The following is a 21,541-nucleotide window of genomic DNA, read 5'->3' on the forward strand; positions in this document are numbered from 1 at the left end:
CTCACAGCAGCCCAGCTTCAGGTTGAGCTGTTGTTCAGCATCTTAGCTGTAGAGGGCAGTGTCACTGGCCCTCATGTGGGATCCGAACCAGGGCCCTCTGGCGTCCGAAGCCAGCTCTTAACCAACACGTCACTCGGCCAGCCCTTGTGCAGCTTTTTACACCTATTATGTCACTAAATTTTCTCAACAATCCCGGAAGTAGATGCCGTCATCACTACTTTTCAGACAAGGAAGCTGATGCCCAGAAAGGTACAGCTAGCATGTGACAGTGGAGGCAGGCTGGAAGATGGAGGGTTTTCTCGTGATACCACAGCTGTTTCAGGGGTCCTAAGTCCTGGAATGAGAAAGACAGGATGGGAGGAAGCTCAATGGGAACAGTTGCTATGAGGCATCTTTTTGGGGTGGAATGGGACTGAGAGGAGCTGCTCACTGTGACCCAATTCCATTCCACTGCCCCTTTTCCTACTCTTCAGGTAAAAATTCCCAAGGTATTAATTTGTGGCTCTGGTAGCAATGCCAGCTGTTGTTCCAAGACCAAACTTTCCGATGATTAAAATGTCTGTGTCCCAGTGGCAGAAATTACAAGTATAAAGCTCCTTTGCTCACAAGCCTTTGTAGATACAAGTAAAGAGATCCCGCAGAGCAAACGCACACTGCCCCGGGAGGTGGATTGAGCAGCTGCTCGAATAGTGTCATCCCAGACTTGACAACAAACAGGCTAAGGAACGACTTCTCCCAGGAGCTTCTGGACATTCATTGCAGAAGCCATAACATAGTCACATGCAACAGCTTAGCATCCTTGTCGCCACATGCAAAACTCCTGTAAATCCCAGAGGTGGAAGACGATCAAAAGAAAGCCGTGTTTGGAATTGAGCCACACGCCAGGCAGGGAGTTGCAGAATAAGAAAGCATTTCCCGTATCAGAAGAAGTGGACAGCTCGGGATACCTGGGAAGGAATGGGAGATTCAGCCCCTCCATCTAAACAAGGAAGGAAATTTCTACAGAGGAAACCAACTTAAGTTTGCTTTATGAGGATTTTTTTTTTTAAGCAAAAATAATATGTGAGTTCATAGTCTAGAGGTAGCTCTTCCGTTGGGTACAGCTGACTAGAGAGGTTCACATACTTTCGTCAGGGCTTTGTCATTCTCCCTTCATCTCAGCTTCACTTTCCTCGTTCATCTGCGACGGTACCCTTCTCAAGGCGGCTGGCTGTTTCTCTGTGCAGGCAGAGGTGGCCACACACAGCTCTAGGATTACATTGGCCTTATCATTACGTTTGTAAAGGGCTGTGAGGCCCGGTTAGGACAGGCCACTCTGAAATCCAAAATAAACAAAGTACTTCTGATGAAACAAAGCGTGAGTTCTTCTTTTGGCTGCTGCTTCATTTATAAGTACATGTGTTCTACATGTGTGTGGCTTTTGTGCCCTCACGAATCCCTGAATATCGCTTCCCCTACTCGCAGAAGCTACTGTGGGCTGTAATACTTTTAATGCGTGGCATCCATCTTTGTAAGTTTTTATTTTAGTGGAAGCATTTGGCTCACTGTTCAAGTGTCCCTTTCTAACTTCATCTCGTTGGTTTCCAAATGAGACACTGTAAATGTCTTTAAGGTTTGCCACAGTGCCAGTCTCTGTGCACAGTTGCGAGTTTTTGGAAGGCACAGTTTTCTGGAACTTTCAAAATTCAGATCTCCCCCTACCCCCAACTTAGAGCCACCTCTGCCTTTTTACAGGTTTTGAAGGTTACTGCACACGTGTATGTACACACACACACACACACACACACACACACACACACACACACAGATGTGCCTAGCCTGTTTATTTGTTGTCATCAATACGTGTGGTAATCACGGAGATAGAGGGAAATAGTTTAGTTTTTAAATTAAAACTTTATGATGCATCTTGGCAAGCATCCTGACTATTTGCCTGTCTCCAAATGCTGGACTCTGTCTCTACGACTTTGGTCCAGTAAAGTTGTCAGCGTAAGTGCAATGAATCAAGAGGGCTTTATTAATTTTCTTCTGAGGCTGGACTTGATTACAGTTTAGGGATTGGTGCTGTCTTGTTTTTTTCATTTATTTTCTCTTATTCTAGGCACTTGAAGAGGCCCAGAAAGCAATTCAGCAACTTTTCGGCAAAATCAAAGATATCAAAGACAAAGCAGAAAAATCAGAGCAAATGGTGAGTTCAGGTTTCTTCCTAATGTCATTGCCCCAGAAGAGGAAGTTAGCATCTCATCCGGTCATATTAATGGGCTTTTACTCCCACTGGCTGCCAACCACAGCACCCACGTCTCTACAGCACGCCCTGGGAGCACATTCTACATCAGTTCAGGAGGAGCTGCTAGACATGCAGTGACTCACTGGACCTGCCGCCCTACATGTGCAGCCCGTGTGTTCGAAGAGGGAAAGTCTTCTTCTCCGTTCCCCCAAATAGTTCCCTAGTCCTTTTGGATTCCTTTCTCTAGCATTTGTTCATATCACATATTTTATATCATGCATAGTACTAGCCTTATGTTAGCTGCTCAGTGAATGGAAGGCATTATTAAGATATACGATACATCACTTGGTGTCACATGAAAACCAGTCCTGGATCTGGGAGGTGGGATGTATCCTGCTTAGGATGCATGCTTATGGTTTTGATTAAGTTCTCCCCCAACAAATATGTTTCCTCCCATGATGTACTCGGAAGGCCCCACTGCTGACCAGGAATCCAGCCTCGCCCACTTGCACTCCGTGGGAGGCACTATGAAATGCCAGCTTCTGGGCTCACATTCTGACTACGTAATGCACTGCCTCTGAATTCCAGTTTCTTCAACTGTAAACAAGAACAATAGAGCTAGCTCAAAGGGTTGTAAGAATTAAATGTAGGAAGAACACCGAGCATAGTACTAGGCTCGAGTTAGTTGTTCAATGAATGGAAGCCATGAGGAATGTCATTTTTTCCCCCCTACTTTTTTGGTTAAAAAAACCTTGCAGATTTGTGGATGAGGAGCTGGGCTGTGCAAGTCATAATCTTTATGAGTTCACACATGGTAGTCAAACTAAAAACTCAGGTTGCATGAACTGAACTCACTACCGGGTTTTTCACTTCTAGTGGGAGCTATACCTTTCCAGTGCCTAAAATGTTTGACCTGGTATCCAGGGCACCTCCTTCCTTCCAGGTATTAAAGAAACCAGGAAATCAAGTTACTCTTCAGAAAGTTTCTTTCTTTTTTTGTTTCTTTTCTTAAAAAATTTTTTTTGTTTTTAGACATTTTGTTGGGGAACAGTGTGTTTTTCCAGGAGCCATCAGCTCCAAGTCAAGTAGCTGTTTCATCCAAGTTGTAGAGGGCGCACGCAGCTCAGCTCCAAGTCCAGTCGCCATTTTCAATGTAGTTGCAGGGAGCGCAGCCCACCATCCCATGCGGGAATCAAACCGGCAACCTTGTTGTTCAGAGCACACACTCTAACCAACTGAGCCACCTGGCCGCCCCTTCAGAAACTTTCTTGGTCAACATACATAGACTCAGGCAGTTAGTAGAAGGTTTCCTTTAGGTTTCAGTGAACTTGGAGAATTGTTCCCACTTCACTGCCGAGTGCACTTTCCTAGTGACTGAGACATACCTGTGTTCCCAGATACAGAGTCCCTTCCTCTTGGACCTGCTGGGTCAACAGTGTTGGAATTTTCCTCCTCCGATTTCCTTCTCACTCCCTGAAGGCTGAGCCTTTCCTCTTTTGACATTACATGTTAAGTTTATGTTACCGGGGTTACGTTTTAGTCTTCTTGAAATTTGAGAAAAAGGCTTTCTTTGCTGGAGACTGAGCAATAAACCCTAGTTCCATGAATAAAGACCGTCTCAACAGAATTAGTCAGCTAACACCATACATTCTGTACTGAGCCTAGCAGGCCCACTGTCAGAAGGCAACCTTTCTGACTTTGTTCAAGACAAGATGTACCGCACTTGACTCGTGGACCCTGCTGGCTCCATGCTAAATTGCTATTAGGATCATTCCACTTGGGGGGCGGGGAGGAGTTTGTTTCATTCTCATAACTGAGGATTTTGTAACCCTGGGTAAAGTCTTCCGAGGCAATGCCAAATTAAATTTAAATGGGCTCATTCGAAATTATTGTGATTGTATATTGTGAGAAAGCCTGTGTTTTCCCCAAGGGCTAACCTGAGGTGTTTTTTTTTTCTTTGCTTCATTTGCATTATTTTCTTGGGGAGCTACTTGCAGATGGGTTGACATCTTTCTTAACCTTCCTCCTTTTTCTCCTGTGGTTTTCAATATTTAGGTTAAAGAAATCACCCGTGATATTAAGCAGTTAGATCATGCCAAACGCCACCTGACCACCTCAATCACAACGCTGAACCACCTGCACATGTTGGCAGGTGGTGTCGACTCCCTCGAGTAAGCAGTGTCACCTTTCTCTTTTGGGTCCACAGGAAATGAATGTGTCACGTATAGAAAATGTCATCATAGGTTTATTTACTTCTCAGCAAGGAGAGTCTCATCATCCTGCCCCACTTTCTGCAAATCCATCTCCGAGTGTTCAGTCACCAGGTTTGCTCTGTGCTGCCCCCTGGTGTTCAAAACCTAACAAACAGCTGAAGTACAAGTGAGTGAAGGGGCCCTAGAAAGGATGTGGAGAGTGACTCCAAGAATACGGTCGTTTACATGTAATACATCTCTGCCATTGAGGCCCACAAGATGATTCGGGTCCATACACTCTTCCAACGGCCTTGGCCTTGGCAAGTTTTCCTGCTTGTGTTGGGCTGAGTTGCACTGTCATTGAATGTACTGTACAGAAACAGATATTTGTCATTCAACCCACTTTTTTTTTCCAACTATAGTAGCTTCCTGTTTGGTTTATGGAGGACCTATAGAGAATGATACATGAGGACACTAGAAATCGTATTAAAGGAAGAGCTGGTTATTTACTACAAAGAGGCAGCCCAACGGCCTCCTGTATTAGCAAGATTCTGACATGCCAGTTCACGTCTGTGGCCTGTCTCCGGCTGAGAAGCCCCCCTGCCCTAGCCTCAGTGTGACCTCATGTGTGGACAGAGAAAGAGCATCTTCACAGAAATTTAGCTACAGTATCCAGAATTGGGGGAGAGGGGACACAGTTGTTCCCGATCCGTCTTGGGCATTGGCTACATGACACTTCAATGAACCCTGGTCCGTTCTGCGGGTAGTGATCAGAGAGAGCAGCAGACCAGTGCGAGACTGGAAGAGCCATCTACTGTTCCTTTCCCCAGAGGCTCGGTGTTTTCCACCAACTATCCATCCAGGCTGTGGTAGCAACGTAATACCTTGGCCACAACTTGATTCTGTCTTTTAAAATACCTCTTACGTAATAAATTATACTTTTAATTTAAAAGCCCAACCCTAATGAAATATTTAGATCTAATAGTCTGTCCTTCCTTGCTGTGTGTAACTATTGATTTTATCAGTATCCTTTTATGTATGCTTCATTAACCTTAGCAGTAGGGAAAGCAGACATATCTGACACAGAGTTGCTTAACATTGGCTGAAAACCCACAAGTTTAGTTAACATGTACCTGCATATAAATGCCCTTTGTTGTATCCCAGGAGGATGTGTTTAGTTTGCCCATAAGCTATAATCCTCAGGTAGTAACAGCTTTCCCCTGTTGTCTGTCAAAAGTCAGCTAATCCCATAATACCCAACCCAAATCCCAAATCCCTAGTCTTCCCAGATTTCCCATTCCCCCACCCAATGAGAATCCATCAACTCAGACATTCTTTTGTATTTCCCATAGCACATAACTAGTACTTATGTTTAGAACTCAGTTCATCCTACTTGGTATTAGATGTGTACTTGGCTTTCTCCCTGACTGAGTGATGTCACCTTGAGATTTTGGACTAGGTTCCCCCCTGCCTCCACTGCGCAGCACCATACTTACACAGTGCTCAGTAAATGCTTATTAAATTGAGTTGATTAGAGTCAATGGAATTGTAATAGCTATATGTGATGTCAGAGGGATAGTAGATTGGGGGGGTTATCACTTTGTGAGGGGTATAAATGTCTAACATGTTGTTTTGTACACCTGAAACTAATAAAATATATATAAATTTATTTATATATATTTGTTTATTTAAATAAATAAATAAATAAATTGAATTGATGTCTGTTTTAGAGCTCAGCGTAGGTCATTTCACATCTTTGTCTTGTGTTCTTAGTGTTTTTCTAGAGTTCTCAACTTCTTATTTCCTTGCAGAGCCATGACCAGGCGAAGACAGTATGGAGAAGTTGCTAACCTTCTTCAGGGTGTAATGAACGTTTTGGAACACTTCCACAAGTATATGGGAATTCCACAGATCCGGCAGCTTTCTGAAAGGTAAAATGTTATTGGAGAAAATGATCTTCCCTTTTAAGAAGAGGTGGTGGTAGGAAGTGTGTAAGCTCTTTGCTTGTATTCATTATAGAATCTTACTATAATGAGTTAGATCAGATGTCATCTGATCTATGTGATGCTGACGTCCCAGCCACCACACCCTTACCAACCGCTGACCATGTCTTCTAAAGCTGCCAGTGTCAGTTGCTGGCCTGCCATCGGTGGAGGGGCAGCTGGCGAGTTGTATATCTGGACAGCTCTCAGTTGTCCACATTTGTGAGGCAAACCATTCCAGTTGTCTATTTTCTTGTAACAGACCACACAAGACTCAGAGTTTCTAGTCTGCCACTTCCTTTCTTGCCTGGTTCTGGATTTTTATTAAAACCCTTTCATTATTTCTAAGGATCCGGGGCAGGAAGGGACAATTGCAACATGTGCTCAGTGTGCCATCTTATAGTGGACATGCCAAAGAATGATTAAGGAATGTTGGAACAGGGCTTGGCAGAATACTAGGGAAATCACCACCCTTTCGCTAATCCTTCCTAACAGCTTCACACTTAGAGATGACTAATCACCATATCACAATGGGGATGGGAAACAGCTAAGAGAGCAAATGAACAAGGCTTTATGAGTTGCGACAAAGAAGGAAGCTTGGATGGGCAAGGCAGACGTGCTCTCAGTACCCTCATGACAATCCAGAGTTGATCTGTTTTTCCTATTCGTTGATTCTCTCCTTCATTTACCTAATAGATATTTACTATGCATCTCTATATTCTAGGCCCCGTGCTAGAGTACTGAAGGCACAAAAATAAAAAATACACATTCTCTGCCCTCAAGGAGTTCACCATTTTTGTGTAGAGAAGAGAGACATTAATTAAAAAATTCAGTATAGCATGGATATAACAAAACTTTGCTGTGCAAATGTTTGCTGTACAAGGCATGACAGGATCTTAGAAGAGGAATTGATAGCCTCACCCTTCAGGGGCTGAGGGTAGGCTCATAGAAGAGTTCAATTTTAATCTGATCATAAAAGAATGGGTAGGACCTTACCACCAAGAAAAGAAGGGTGGGGAATAGAAGAGAGAGAACATCATGGTACTTTGGGAGGTGATGGAGAGCGAAAGGCTGCATAGGTAGGTAGGGTCAGATTTAACGTGCCTTGCTAAAGAATTTATTCTTTATTTGGTGGACAGTGAAAGATTTAAGCAGAGAGGGGCGTGATCTCATTTGTATTCTGTGAAAGTCTGGTGGATTATAGGTACGAGAGACTGGAGATTGAGACCATGTTTTCAACTAGAAAAGATGAGAACCTTACCAAGACAGCGACCCTAAGGGCAAGGAAATGTATTGAGCAGTGGGTTACCAATTGGTCGTGTGTGATGGGGATTGTTGATGGCAAGGATGTGGCAGAACTGAATTTGATTTCTAAACAAGTAACATAGAGACAAACAGGAGAATGCACTCTTTTCAGACTCTTTGATTTTTAACATTTTTTTAAAGAGGTGGTGATATAAATGTGAAGGAATTTTGCGATCACTGTGGTAATGACATTCCCCTTAAAAAGAAATCCCCCTTAAAAGAATGTTTCAGTGCTCCAAACATTCATTAGCATGCAGGATTGCTGCAAACACAGGAAGACTTGCTTTTCTTCTAGTTTGCTTCACAACCTCTATTTGCAAACATTTTGTGTAGGTTAATATAGAGTGTGTGCTATTAAGTAACACTAAAAATAACGCAAGAGAAGAAACCTTCTTGTTTTCAGTGCTTGACTACAGTTGTTTTTCAAGAGTTATTAAAAGTTTGAGGAACGTCCAGACTTCTTATTTTTAGCATCATTTCTGGTGCTTTTCCTCCGTTATGTTTACATAGTTATGGTAGAACCATCTGGAAATAATAGAAATAGATGTTTGTTTGGGGGAAGGGGAGAAGGCAGGAGAGTTACACCCTATGCATTGCTTCAGTTTCTCTAATTTAATAGCTTGCTTTCTATAAATTGTAGAAATCATACAAAAGGTTGCATTCTGAAATCTTCGCCTGTACATTTGAAATATGAAGTTAATGGACCTTGATTTGAAAATAGCTATTTTTTTCCAACTACCCTTCTGGAAAATGCTTAAACATTAATGTAGCATTGAAGGAAAGATTTTTTTTTTCCTTTAATGTCATCTTTACATTTCAAATCCTCCTGGCTTAAGAATATCCATGAAAGCAAATGTTTCTGGTAATCAGTCAATATTTCCTGAGAAAGAATGGAAGAATCTTGCATTCACTTGAAACCCATGAAACCTTTGAATTAAAAACCATGTTTCAGGACTATTTCTAATCTCGTATGTGAGAGATAGTTGGCAGGTACAGTGATAAAAGAAACTAGAGAATGAAAAGGCCTGATTAGCTGTGTGACTCTGACAAGTTTTCTGAAAGAATTGTTACAAAAGTATAAGGGCTGTACTTGATGATCTGAAAAGCATCCTGTTGAGTTACTGTAAGATTCTGGGCTGAGATGATTGAGAAATGGAGCATCTTAGACTCGTGTGACTGACCATTCTGTACAGAACAGACTGTGTATTTGGGAGGTCAGTTTATTATGAACTGTTATGGGTATTTTCTTTGGGACTGTCCTTCACAAGGGAATGGAAGCACTGGGGTTACTTTATCCACAAATGTTTAAATAATTTTCATCGTTTGCTGTCCCTCGGCTACCACCCCTTGTGAAAATTGATAACACATTTAGGAAAGGGCACCTTTAAACAACACAGTCACATGGCATGGAGGATGCTAGAAGCCAGCTGGTTGACCGTCCTTTCTGGGCCGCACAGTGACTCATTTCCTAAGAGCAATCGACATTGAGTTGCCAGGAGGCCAAGCTTACTTGGATGCCAGGAGGAATATTTATTTACTATGCTACTCTCTTATCAGTTGTAAATTAATTTTCATGAGAATGACTAGGAAATCTTGGTAGTTCAACCTATACATAGGCTCTGCTGACTAAGTGTCAGTTGATCCATCTTTTTTTTTTTTTTTAAAGATTTTATTCCGGAATTAGGAGAGGGGAACAGTGTTGGGAATTGGGGAAGGGGAACAGCCAAGCTGTTGTCCTTCAGTCTTAGTTGTGGAGGGCGCAGCTAGCTCAGCTCCAAGTTCAGTTGCGCCACTCAGCTCAAGGTGCTGTGTTCAATTAGTTGCGGGTGGGCGTAGCCACCATCCCATGCGGGAGTCGAACTGGCAGCGTTGTTAAGAGCGCGCACTCTATTCCCTGAGCCACCTGGGCGGCAGCTCAACTCAAGGTGCTGAGTTCAGTCTTTAGTTGCGGGCGGGTGTAGCCCACCATCTCAAACAGGCAACTTTGTTGTTACACCAACTGAGCCATCCTGCCACTTGTTGGCAGCTCAGCTAGGGCGCAGCTCACTGGCCCATGTGGGAATTGAACTGGCAACTCTGTTGCTCAGAGCTTTCGCTCTTGAGCAAGCTCTTAACCAACTGAGCCACTGGACCGGCCCCCGATCCATTTCTTTACAGTGAGGAATTTACTTTTCATTGTTAGAAGAGAAAAGAATATGAAGGAAGTTGAAGATATCTTCTTTCAAGTGATTAACTTTTTTCTAGAACTCGTTTAGGGAACTGATTGTAAAGACTGCTGTTCATATCTCACCCTGAAAATTCATGGAATTGTGGTTCGGATTTATAGATACCATCATTAATGTCAGTAAGGGGAATGGTTGCTCTTTCGTCCGAGTCACTGATAGACACCCCAAAAACTACTCTTGGGAGCATTTATGTGCAGAAACTTATTCTTCTGCTCCAGTGTTACTTATCCATCTGACTTGGAGTCATCTGTAAAGATGGATGCTGCTGCCAGCTAGCACTGTAAGATGGGTGTTGTGGAATGGTTAGTGCCGGAGAGGACACTGAAGGCAACTCGTACAGGTCTCCATCCCCACCCTCTGATTTCACACCTATTCTTAGCTATAGCCCACAGAGGGGAAATGACGTACTCTGATTCCACGTAGCTCACGAGTGGCACAGCTAAATCCAGACCAGGGGTCGGCAAACTTTTGAGACAGAAGAGTCAACCCTGTCCCTCACAACAATTTAAAAATTATTTGAGAGCCATAAATATATTTTTACGTAATCACCATGATGTGAATAATATCCTTTAGAATTTTTATAAATGAAACTTTGAAAGTTTTATTTTCATTTCCAATTTTACTTCAGAGCCACATGTACATCCCCAAAGAGCCGCATGTGGCTCACGAGCCACAGTTTGCCGACCCCTGGTCTAGACTGTCTCAAGAGGTGACTGACAATGGATTGAAGAAGCTGGGTGGCAAGGGCATCTGGAAATCACCGTCTGGTACTTCCCCCTCTCTTCCACACTCTGGACGTACCAAGCCTCTGACTGTCTTTTCAGGCACCGCAAAGAAGCTGGAGTTAAGGGATGGTGGGGTAGGTGGGGTGACAGAGGCAGAGACGGGATCATAAGTATCACTGGGATGCTCAGGAACCCCGAGAATGTGACTGTGAGTGACCCTGGCCGAGTGTGGAACTTCCCGTTCAGGTGTTGTCCCTCTGGCTTAGGAGGGAACGGGGCTGTCTACGTGCTGCCAAGAGGACAGTAGGAACAGAGGGGCCTGAGGCTCTGGAGCTGTCTTGTGACCTGGCACGGGGAAGACTGTCTGCCTGGCCCATGATGTGGAGTCACAAGACCTACAAGATACAATTTTACAAAAGCTTGTTCTCTTCTTTTCTATCAGAAATGTTTCCTATTGTTAATTGGGCAACTCTAGCTGGATGGCCCTGATTCTGATTTGGGGGGGCTAATGCAGTAATAGCTTTATCTCGGTCATTTCTAGGCCCCTCGAAAACTGACTAAAAAGACTGCAAACCCACCTATCAGAGTGGTTTTAAGCGTTTTGAAGATAGCGGAAAAACCCTGGAAAGTATTTGAAATAGTGCATAATTATAACTGTGCCACAGAAAAATCAGACTGTTTTGGGTCCTGCCTACTCCCTTATTTAAAAAAAAAAAATCTCAGTAGGTTGCTAGGCACTGCCTGGTAGCCAAAGAAATTGTGGTTTTGAGCTGTTCACTATTTCTAGAAACTTCATAAAGTTAATTCCAAAGTAACAGGGTGGAGACCTAGAATGGAAGAACACTGTTTTATGGTGCTTTTAGCAAAGACAAAATACTCGCCTCAGGCTCAGGGCAGTTCCGCAGCAGCCTCAGAGCCTCTCTCCTCTCCACTCGGGCTCTGTTGGGGCAGGCTGATGCGTGGCCCGCAGGCTGATGCAGGGCGTGCGGCTGGTGCAGGCGTGCAGGCTGGTGTGGGGCACGCAGGCTGGTGTGGGGCACGCAGGCTGGTGTGGGGCGCGCAGCTGGTGTGGGGCACGCCGGCTGGTGTGGGGCGCGCAGCTGGTGTGGGGCGTGCAGGCTGGTGTGGGGCACGCCGGCTGGTGTGGGGCACGCCGGCTGGTGTGGGGCGCGCAGCTGGTGTGGGGCGTGCAGGCTGGTGTGGGGCACGCAGGCTGGTGTGGGGCACGCCGGCTGGTGTGGGGCGCGCCGGCTGGTGTGGGGCGTGCGGCTGGTGCAGGCGTGCAGGCTGGTGCAGGGTGCGCGGCTGGTGGAGGATGCGGGCATTGCACGGGGCGCTGACACACAGGTTCTTTCTCATCCCAGCTGCTTTTCCTTTCTCCTTCATTTAAGCTGAAAGGTATTCATTGAGCTCCTAGTGTACATCCAAACCACGTGTTCAATACTGACCTCCCTTTTCTAACTGCTTTCCAGTTGTAACTCAGTCTTCTAATCACACTCTTCCAAGTGAACCTCCGTCTTCATTCAGAGGCCTTCACTGTCAATTAGCATTTCATTTTATCATTTGGACCTTATTTCTTTTTACCTGAGGAAACATTCTTTTTGTTCATTTTTTAAAACAGGATCCTGAGGTTGGTTTCTGGGTTGGAGAAAACCAACTCTGCCCTCCTCCCATTTTTTACTCCCAGGAGCAGGCGAGCCGTTACACCAGTAATCCAAAATGGCTTTATATTTGATTTGGGCATCTGTATATAGCATTTTCCCACAGCATAACTACCCACTAATGACATTTTGTAAAGGTTAACATATACTACCTCACGACAGGTGAGGAGGGGTGGCCTAGAAGAATTTTGGGGTGGAGAAAATCCATCGTGAGAATAAATTAGCTGCCTGGGTCCTGGTCAGAAACCTCCCCACTAGTCTGTGACCTCTCATCTAGCCACCCCCTCCAATGACCGCCACCTCTCCCCCTGCCTGATGATCTCTAAAGACTCCAACATAAGGGCCGCCGAGTGGCTCAATTGGTTAAGAGCTTGCTCAAGAGTGCAAGCTCTGAGCAACAGCGGTTCAAGTCCCGGCCCGAGCTGAGCTGCCACTGAGCTGCCAACAGGTGGCAGGATGGCTCAGCTAAAAAAAAAAAAAAGAAAAAAGAAAAAAAAGTTCTGTCTTTAAAGACTCCAACAGTTTTTTTTTTAAAGATTTTATTGGGGAGTTGGAGGGGAACAGCGCTAGGGAATTGGGGGAAGGGGAACAGACAAGTTGCTGTCCCTTTGTTCTTCAGTCTAGCTGTGGAGGATGTTGCTTCACTGACCCATGTTGTTATTGTGATCATTGTGCTCTTCCTGGGTAAGGCAGATTGGTCGCCGGCCTCTGGATGGCCACTCACGGTGGCTTTTGGCAGCTCACACCGGCTTCTGGCCACTCAGGCTGGCTGCCGGCCACGCACGGTAGCTTATGGCAGCCCACTGCAGCAGGGGCTGTAGCCTACGCTGTCTCCGGCGACTCACAGCAGCCCAGCTCCAGGTTGAGCTGTTGTTCACCATCTTAGCTGTGGAGGGCACAGCGTCACTGGCCCTCATGTGGGATCCGAACCGGAGCCCTGCTGCTCAGAGCTGGTGTCCCAAGCCAGCTCCCAACCAACATGCCACTCGGCCGGTCCAGACTCCAACAGTTCTGACCCCTATAGATCTTTGCATAATTACTTGTGGATATTTGAAAATCACTCCAGGCAGTGATATGTTGTTCTCTTTTCCCTACAGGGTGAAAGCTGCCCAGACTGAGTTAGGACAGCAAATTCTGGCCGATTTTGAAGAAGCGTTTCCTTCCCAGGGCACCAAGGTATTGTTTTTGCATTTTCCCTTCAGTCTTCAGATATTATCCCCATTCCTACCTAATTTACACTCACTCCAGTTCCTATTTTGTTTATCGTTCCAAAAGTGTTTGCTGGCAGCCATAAGTCTGTTTGCCAAAGGTTTGGGGGAAGAGACCATCCTTGAGTTTAAATATCCCAAAGCAGTGTTGATGCCTCATCTGTGTTCTTTCAGCATCAAAAAGTGAGGATTTGTTTCAGTTTAATTTAATGTGTGTCAAACCTAATCTCTTGTCTGCCCAGTAAGTTCCCCTTTTCTCATGGCTGTGTTTACACAAGAAATCTTCAAGCTGCAGTGTTTTTTAGGATTGTTACATAACTTATTGGTTACAGTTTGGTGAAAAGACAACCGGGAGAAAAGTCCACAGGCTTATGTAACTTGGAGGGACATGGTTAGGAGACTCGTTTTTTAATGATCGAAGACCTGTTCTTTGGAATTAATCCCTTTTGCTCTCACTGGTAGCATAGCTATTTGTGTTGTGTCTGGGAAGCCCACAGTATTTCACTTGTGAGCTATTGGTTACACCTCTCATGTAACAAGCTTTGCCTCACTTGGCTGTCATTGTGCTTGGTTAACTGCTTTCAGCTCTGTCCTTTAAATTGTAGCAGACGTAATCTTAATGCTTTGCATGTGTCGGGGAGGGAATAACCTTCAGAAGCTTTTTTTTCTCTATTATTTGAGCTACTTCAAGAGAAAGAATTGTTTAATGTAGAAATGAGCTAGCTGAAGGACACACAGGCAAGCAGCATTCCTCCCTGTACATGGTGGGTGGAGATGGCGGATATATATTCATTTACTGAGCCAAGGAACGTTTCCGGGATCTGCTCTATAATTCAATAACTGGAAATATCTTAATCATTTTTCTTTGTGCTCCATAAAAGAAACTTAAGAAGTGGTGGGGGTAGCTGCCCTAGCTTTATAGATCATCCCTTTCTCTAGCAAATCTGCTCCTGATTTTAATGTCTGCCCATATTGTGGCTGTCTTCTAGTAATCATACTGTATTTGTAAAGCATGTTTCCGTGAGGACTTCATATCCTTATTTATTTGATATAACTGTAAAGAGTGGATATTGGAAAGCCATTCTGTGAAAAGGAATTGTAAGATATTCACAAATTATAAGCATTAGACTCCTCTGAGTCCAGGATCTGCTTTACTGTACTCTGCTGTCCATCCCAGTTTCAAGAAGTTTCAGGAAGATGTGGATGAAGCCCAGCTTCATTATTTAGAAGAAACTAACCATGACCTACGTTTTATCTCTTTCCCAGATCCCACCAGGCAGATCAAGTTAAAATGGTTTTCTTTAACAACTTGCTTCTCTTTTCTCTGACTGGGTAACAGTGTTCTCTTTTATTCAGAGTTTTCTTTTTTCTTTTTTAATGGCTATTGACTTTTCTTAAAGGCATTGTGCTACTATTTCTATTTCACAAATGGAACTCATAATATATATTTTTTAAAATTATAGGCCTTTTGAGCTCCTTCTTTTGCTCGGCCCGCTCCAAACTCTTTGGAGTGTACTTTTTCTCCTAATGACGCCCTTGGCCTTGGCCCTGGCCCTTTGGGCCTTTGAGCTTCTGTTTCTTTGAAGTGCACGTTTTCTCCTAATAAACTGCTCTTTCACACACACACACACACACACACACACACACACACACACACACACACATTATCCATTGTAACCTATGAAGTCCTTTTTAAATGAAAAAATACGAACCCATGAGCCCATGAGTTTTGGCTTCTGTGGTTTCTCTATCAGATCAAACGCTTTCATCCAGAAGCAAGAGTTGAGAGTCATTGTGCTCGGCAGATGACTTGACAGCCACTCAGCATGGAGTTAGTCAGTATTTTAACAGGTTAGCTCAGAGGCAGCTTGGGTAGCACCTGTGAAACACTTGAACTTCAATTGAGATGGATAAATTGGACAGAACTGAAAAAAACAAAACAAAACACAAAGATTTGGAAGAACCTTACTTATCACCTAGTTAAAGTCCACTTTTTCAGATGAGGCTCAATAACTACACCAAAGCTGCGTGGCTATTTAGCCAAAGCCAAGAGTAGATTCCAAGTATTCTTTTTACTGTAATCCACTCAGCCAGCCATGTTCATTCAGAGAGTTACTATAAAGAAAAGTTCGTGAGATTGAATTGCCTTCGATGATAACAAAGGCTTTTGCATTTTGATGTATCCGTACAGCCCCTCCAGATCTTTCAACTATTCTTTTTCGGTAAAGAGGGCTGATATCAGACTATTTCACCTTTGGCTGCATATCTGGGTGTTTGACTATCAGTGAAACAAGTCTGGTGGTTTAGAACCTGGTTTTAGGTTTTAAATGCCACTGCACTGTTTGACACAAGCATAGCACCTTAAGAATAGGAATCTGAGGCCAGAATCGGGAAAGTGGCACATATGAGTGAGACTGGGATCATTCTGACTCTTGGGACTCTTCCCAAAGTGTTTCAGTGTTGGTGTTCAGAAAGCCGAATTCCCTATGTTCATTACTGGCCCTGTCTTCCAAAATGTCTCACTGCTGATTCACAGAGTAGCTTTTATCCTGGCTACTGCAGACTAGCTTAATGATTCTCTCATCGAGGAACAAGAAACTAAAATATCCATCCACAGCAGAAGAATGAGTGTCAGGGGAGTGGGAGTAATAATAACTTCAAGAGCGGAACAAGAAGTAGCAGCTGTCAGAGGCCATGAGATTTAGAGGTTGTTTCTGGCTTTTGAACTGGTGTGTGTGTTGTTTGTTTTAACAGAGGCCCGGAGGACCCAGCAATGTCCTTCGAGATGCATGTCTGGTTGCTAATATTTTGGACCCCAGAATCAAACAGGATATCATCAAAAAGTTTATTAAACAGCATCTGTCAGAGTATCTAGTACTTTTTCAAGAAAACCAGGATGTAAGTATTGACCAAATAAGATCAGATGTTACATTTGCATTTTATTGAAAATTGAATGCTCTCAAGTCTGCTAATTTATACTTTATTGGTATTATTGTCTTAAAGTGTTGATTATAGAACCGTGAATTCTAGGGGCTAACTTTACAAGTTTAGTGGTTCTTTTTTTTTAGATTTTTTTTTATTGGGGAATTGGGAGAGGTGAACAGCACTGGGGAATTGGGGGAAGGGGAACAGACAAGTTGCTGTTGTTTTGTTCTTCAATCTAGTTGTGGAGGACGTTGCTTCACTGGCCCAAGCTGGCACCATCATTGCACTCTTCCCGGGCGAGGCAGATCAGTTGCCGGCTTCTGGACGGCCGCTCACGGTGGCTGCTGGCCGCTCACGCTGGCTGCTGGCTACACACGGTAGCCCATGGCAACCCACTGTAGCAGGGGCTGCAGCCTACGCCGTCGCCGGCGACTCACGGCAGCCCAGCTCCAGGTTGAGCTGTAGTTCAGCATCCTAGCTATAGAGGGCAGTGTCACTGGCCCTCATATGTGGAATCCGAACCGAGGCCCTCTGGCATCCCAAGCCAGCTCTTAACCAATGCGCCACTAGGCAGGCCCAGGTGGTTCTTTTCTTTTTTTTTTTTTTTTAAGATATTATTGGGGAATTGGGGAAGGGGAACAGTGTTGGGGAATTGGGAAAAGGGAGCAGCCAAGTTGTTGTTCTTCAATCTTAGTTGTGAAGTGTGCAGCTAGCTCAGCTCCAAGTCCAGTCGGCAGCTCGCAGCAGCTCAGCTCAAGGTGCCATGTTTAATCTTAGTTGCGGGTGGGTATAGCCCACTATCCCATGCGGGAGTTGAACCGGCAACCTTGTTGTTAGGAGCACGTGCTCTCACCAGCTGAGCCATCCTGCCACCTGTTGGCAGCTCAGTGGCAGCTCAGCTTGGGCGCAGCTCACTGGCCCATGTGGGAATCGAACCAGTGACCCTGTTGCTCAGAGCTCGCGCTCTTAACCAAATGAACCACTTGGCCAGCCTAGCTCAGCGGTTCTTAACCATTTTGGGGGGAGTCACTGACCCTTTAGAGAAATTAATGAGAGCTACAGGTCTTCTCCCCAGAAAAAAGCATTTTTGCAGAATACTTTGCAGACAGTTTCAGGAAATTTTATAGACCTTGGAAGCCCAATCATGGACCTCAGAGTAAGAACCTCTGGATCAAGTGAAAAAAAGCCCAGGTTCTTTAAAACCGTGAGAAATAGAGAGTTTGGTTGTGTTTTTCTTGGTTCTGTGTTTTTGCTGTTTCCTTAACATGTCAGCACTACTAAGTACAAGGGTGGATTTTGTTCCCTGGTTTCCTAAGGTTGCCTGGCTGGATAAAATCGACAGACGCTATGCCTGGATAAAACGCCAGCTTGTGGACTATGAGGAGAAATTCGGCCGAATGTTTCCACGTGAGTGGTACATGACTGAGAGGATTGCAGTCGAGTTTTGCCACATCACAAGGTAGAGTCCACTCTCTGCTGGCTTTGGTGTTTTTTGAAATCAATTGAAATCAGTCCTCAGGTCTTTAGGGGTTCCATGTTGTCTTATGGATTGTAATCACTTCCTGATGCCACTAGATGATTGATAGTACCCTCGTACCCAATTACCGCCCCATTTTCTGCACCCATCTTTGCTCCAGAACTTTCCTTTGGCCTGGCCCTTGCCTTGAATAACCTGCCTTCTTGACCTCACCAACTCAAGACTCATCAACCAAATTTACCTGTAGTGATTCATCGCCCCACATTTTCCCCTATGACCGTATCACACACATCAGTTTGCAGAGTATATATCCATTGTCATTTGCTTTTATGACTTGATAGATAGATAGATAGTTCCAGAGGGCCAGGAGTAGTGTCTACTTCACTGACATAGTAGACCATCAGGAAATATTTGTTGAACAAATTTCCTACCTCTAATATAGTATTTACAGTCTTTGGATAGTTAATGATATTGGCGCCTGAGGGTTCTCAGCATTTTAAAGACCTCTCATTCACCATGTCTTCAGTGTCCATGAGTTTGGCCCAGAGCCAGATAGACCCTTGATATCTAAGGATTAAAGCCCAAGAAGGTTAGATCAGTGTATCTTAACTATGGCAAAGCTAAAGCTAGAGTCCAGTTTTTTAAATTTTTTATGTGCAGCTCTACTACAACAGTAGTGGTAACTGGGTTTTATGAGTTATATATTCTCTTCTAATAGTGCACAATTCCATTAACTCCAGGTTAATAAAAAAACACTTCCATATCTAAGCATAACTCAGCCACCTTGAAGTAATTCATGATCATCATCTTTCTTAAAATCATAGAGAGTACAGTCAAGTTTCATGCTTTAAGCACATTGTGGCAGGAGTGGGAATGTTTTAAGGGATATTGGCTGTTGGTTGTTTTTTTTTTAATAGACTTTGTTTTTTAGAGCAATTTTCGATTCACAGCGAAAGTGAGAGGGAGATACAGAGATTTCCCATATCCCCTTGCCCCATACACGCACAGCCTCCCCCATTATCAGCATCCCCACCAGAGTGTATATTTGTTAAATCGATGGCCCTACACTGACATGTTATCACCCAGAGTCCATAGTTTACATTCGGGCTGACTCTTGGTATTATACCTCCTATGTGTCTGTTGTTTTAAGAAATACATTTGCTACCATAGATTTAGATAATTTTTTCATATTGATTCAAGGTCAGTTCTGGTTGTCACTTTTCTAAGTCCTGATTAGCAAAGAAAGAGCGAATTCATTGAGAAATTAATTACCAGTTCTCTTTAGCCTGTAGTTCAATGACTTATGAACTGACTCCTCAGGAGACTGGAAGTATATTAACACTAAAGCCAACAAACCTGCTACTGTGTCAGCTAATGACAGCGTTGCTGCTAAGCTTCATTGTTTGAATCTTGGCTAAAATCCTACAGATACATAATTCCTAAATAAACTCAGAAGCCCTTTGTTTGATTGTGTCATTTATTGGTGGGGAAAGATGACCATAGCTCAGCACTCACTGAGAGATCTCATGTCACTGCCCTGGAACAACTTACAGTCTGAAACAGGACGCTTAAGTGGCACGTAAACAGGCAGGAACCACCTGAACACGTGTGTGTTACTCTTCATGTGGGGATTCCAGCCTCTCACATGTATTCCAAGGGTTCCGGCTTTCTGATGGAGGAGATGGTTATTGAACTCTCTGGAAGATGGAGGGCTTTGTAATTCAGTAGTTAATACTTGTGAAATTACATAGAATATATGCATTTTTATATTGGGTTGTTGGAAAAGTCATGATGTATTTTTTTTCTATGTTTTTCATTGCAAAAATGAGTCATGACTTTTCCTACAACCCAGTAAAATACTGAGTGTTTCATATGTATTACTGACAAATTATTGAAAAATTTAAATGCATAAAAATACTAGTAAGAGTATAAATAAATTGGTGTCCATAATCCTTGAATTTTTTGACTGGTGGATAATTTCACTTTAAAATCCTTTTTTAGAATGTGTATTTCTATTCCCCAAGCATTAAACTAAGTTGGTAACAGACCTCAGGATTTGAAACGACCGCATACATTTTTCTTCTTTTTTTTAATATGAGCTAAAACCATTTACTTTGTCTTATCTTGAATGAGCCATTTGTTTGATAATATTCTTATCTCTTTACTTTGAAGGACAGAACTTGCCAAGATTATGCGTACAAGAGCTAAGGAAATTGAAGTGAAATTGCTTCTTTTTGCTATTCAGAGAACAACTAACTTTGAGGGGTTTCTTGCAAAACGCTTTTCCGGCTGCACCCTGACAGATGGAACCCTGGTAAGACCTTCCTGAGGGAGGCTGGAACATAAACTCCATGGGTTGGGTGGGTGGGCTTCATAGTATAGCGATTCCACCATTGGCTCAAGTGCTTAATCCCCCATTCCAGGGCTTTTGCTGAATTTGTGTGAGCAGCGATGATACAGAGTACTCTGTACGGATTTATTGTTTGTCTCTTAGGCAGTACTTCATTTTTTAGAATGGCCTGTCATCATTTTACCTAAGTATTGGCCCCATTTTACAGACTATCACTTTTGTGAGTCATGGAGGCCTCACTTATTCAGGCACACATATGACTTTATTAACTATCAAATTGTATTATAATTAGGATATGTTTTTACATTAGGGTTTGTTTTCTTAACGTCTCTGGTGAGTAAACCAGGCCAGTGTATCTCTATGAACTTCAAAACCAGGTATACAGGTCTGCATGTCAGAGAGCTACTAACAAATTAAACCACAAAGGTATGCAGGTCTGAGAACTCTGCACCTCCTCTGGAAAGGTGGGATGTGGTGGTGGTGGTGAAAATAATTTCATCTCTATGGAATCAAAGACCAGGCCAAAATGTCTCTCTGAAAACCTCTTTTTTGGAAATCCAGGCTCCCTGCTAACACATCAGTATGCTTTCTTCAGATTTCCTATCCACGGGGAAACCAGATTTTTATGTTTTATGTATTCTCTGTGTACATCGTTACACATGCACAGACCGTGAGTGCAGGAATTATGGCTGACTCATCTCTGTTCCCTAGCCATGCAAAGAACACACAGACCACATGCAGGCTGGCAGGAATAAGGAGAGGGAGGAAGAAATCAAAGCTGAGAGAGTCATACCTCTTGAATTCCTCTGAAAACTGGATTTGTTTTTTGTGTGTTTTTTTAAACTACTAGTTAACAACAGAGAAGTGATGTGAGTTGGTAGGAAAATCCTTGGAACAGAAGTCAAGAGAAACTTGTGGTCATGTCCTGACTCTGTTGTAACTCGGTGAACTGTCTGCTCTGTTAAATGAATAGACAGACTATCCTTCGATAACAGAGTAGTAGGGGGAATAAACAAGACATAAAACCCAGAAGCCATAAAAAAAAGAACTGAAAAATTTGACAACATAAAAAGAACAAAATTCGGGCCAGCCGAGTGGCGTGATGGTTAAGAACTCGCTTGGGATGCCAGAGGCCCCTGGTTCGGATCCCACATATGAGGGCCAGTGAACACTGCCCTCCACAGCTAAGATGCTGAACAACAGCTCAACCTGGAGCTGGGCTGCCGTGAGTCGCTGGCGACGGCGTAGGCTGCAGTCCCTGTGGCAG

At 43.7% G+C, this 21,541-nt stretch overlaps 1 protein-coding gene across 4 annotated transcripts in view; it reads left to right on the forward strand.

The window, feature by feature from the left end:
• The window catches only part of VPS53 (VPS53 subunit of GARP complex), a 158,867-nt gene that overhangs the window by 49,428 nt on the left and 87,898 nt on the right, over positions 1-21,541 (forward strand). For 3 of the 4 annotated variants that reach the window (XM_019650460.1, XM_019650458.1, XM_019650462.1), the window contains exons 5-11: positions 2,099-2,185; positions 4,280-4,395; positions 6,228-6,347; positions 13,412-13,490; positions 16,277-16,420; positions 17,764-17,906; positions 20,097-20,238. In XM_019650460.1, coding sequence (XP_019506005.1) covers positions 2,183-2,185; positions 4,280-4,395; positions 6,228-6,347; positions 13,412-13,490; positions 16,277-16,420; positions 17,764-17,906; positions 20,097-20,238 — 747 coding nt within the window. In that variant the 5' untranslated portion in view covers positions 2,099-2,182. Of the gene's footprint in view, positions 1-2,098; positions 2,186-4,279; positions 4,396-6,227; positions 6,348-13,411; positions 13,491-16,276; positions 16,421-17,763; positions 17,907-20,096; positions 20,239-21,541 lie in introns of those variants that run through there. The other variant, XM_019650459.1, reaches the window with a different exon arrangement.

This window comes from Hipposideros armiger, unplaced genomic scaffold (assembly GCF_001890085.2).
Source record: "Hipposideros armiger isolate ML-2016 unplaced genomic scaffold, ASM189008v1 scaffold_141, whole genome shotgun sequence".
Classification (NCBI taxonomy): Eukaryota; Metazoa; Chordata; class Mammalia; order Chiroptera; family Hipposideridae; genus Hipposideros; species Hipposideros armiger.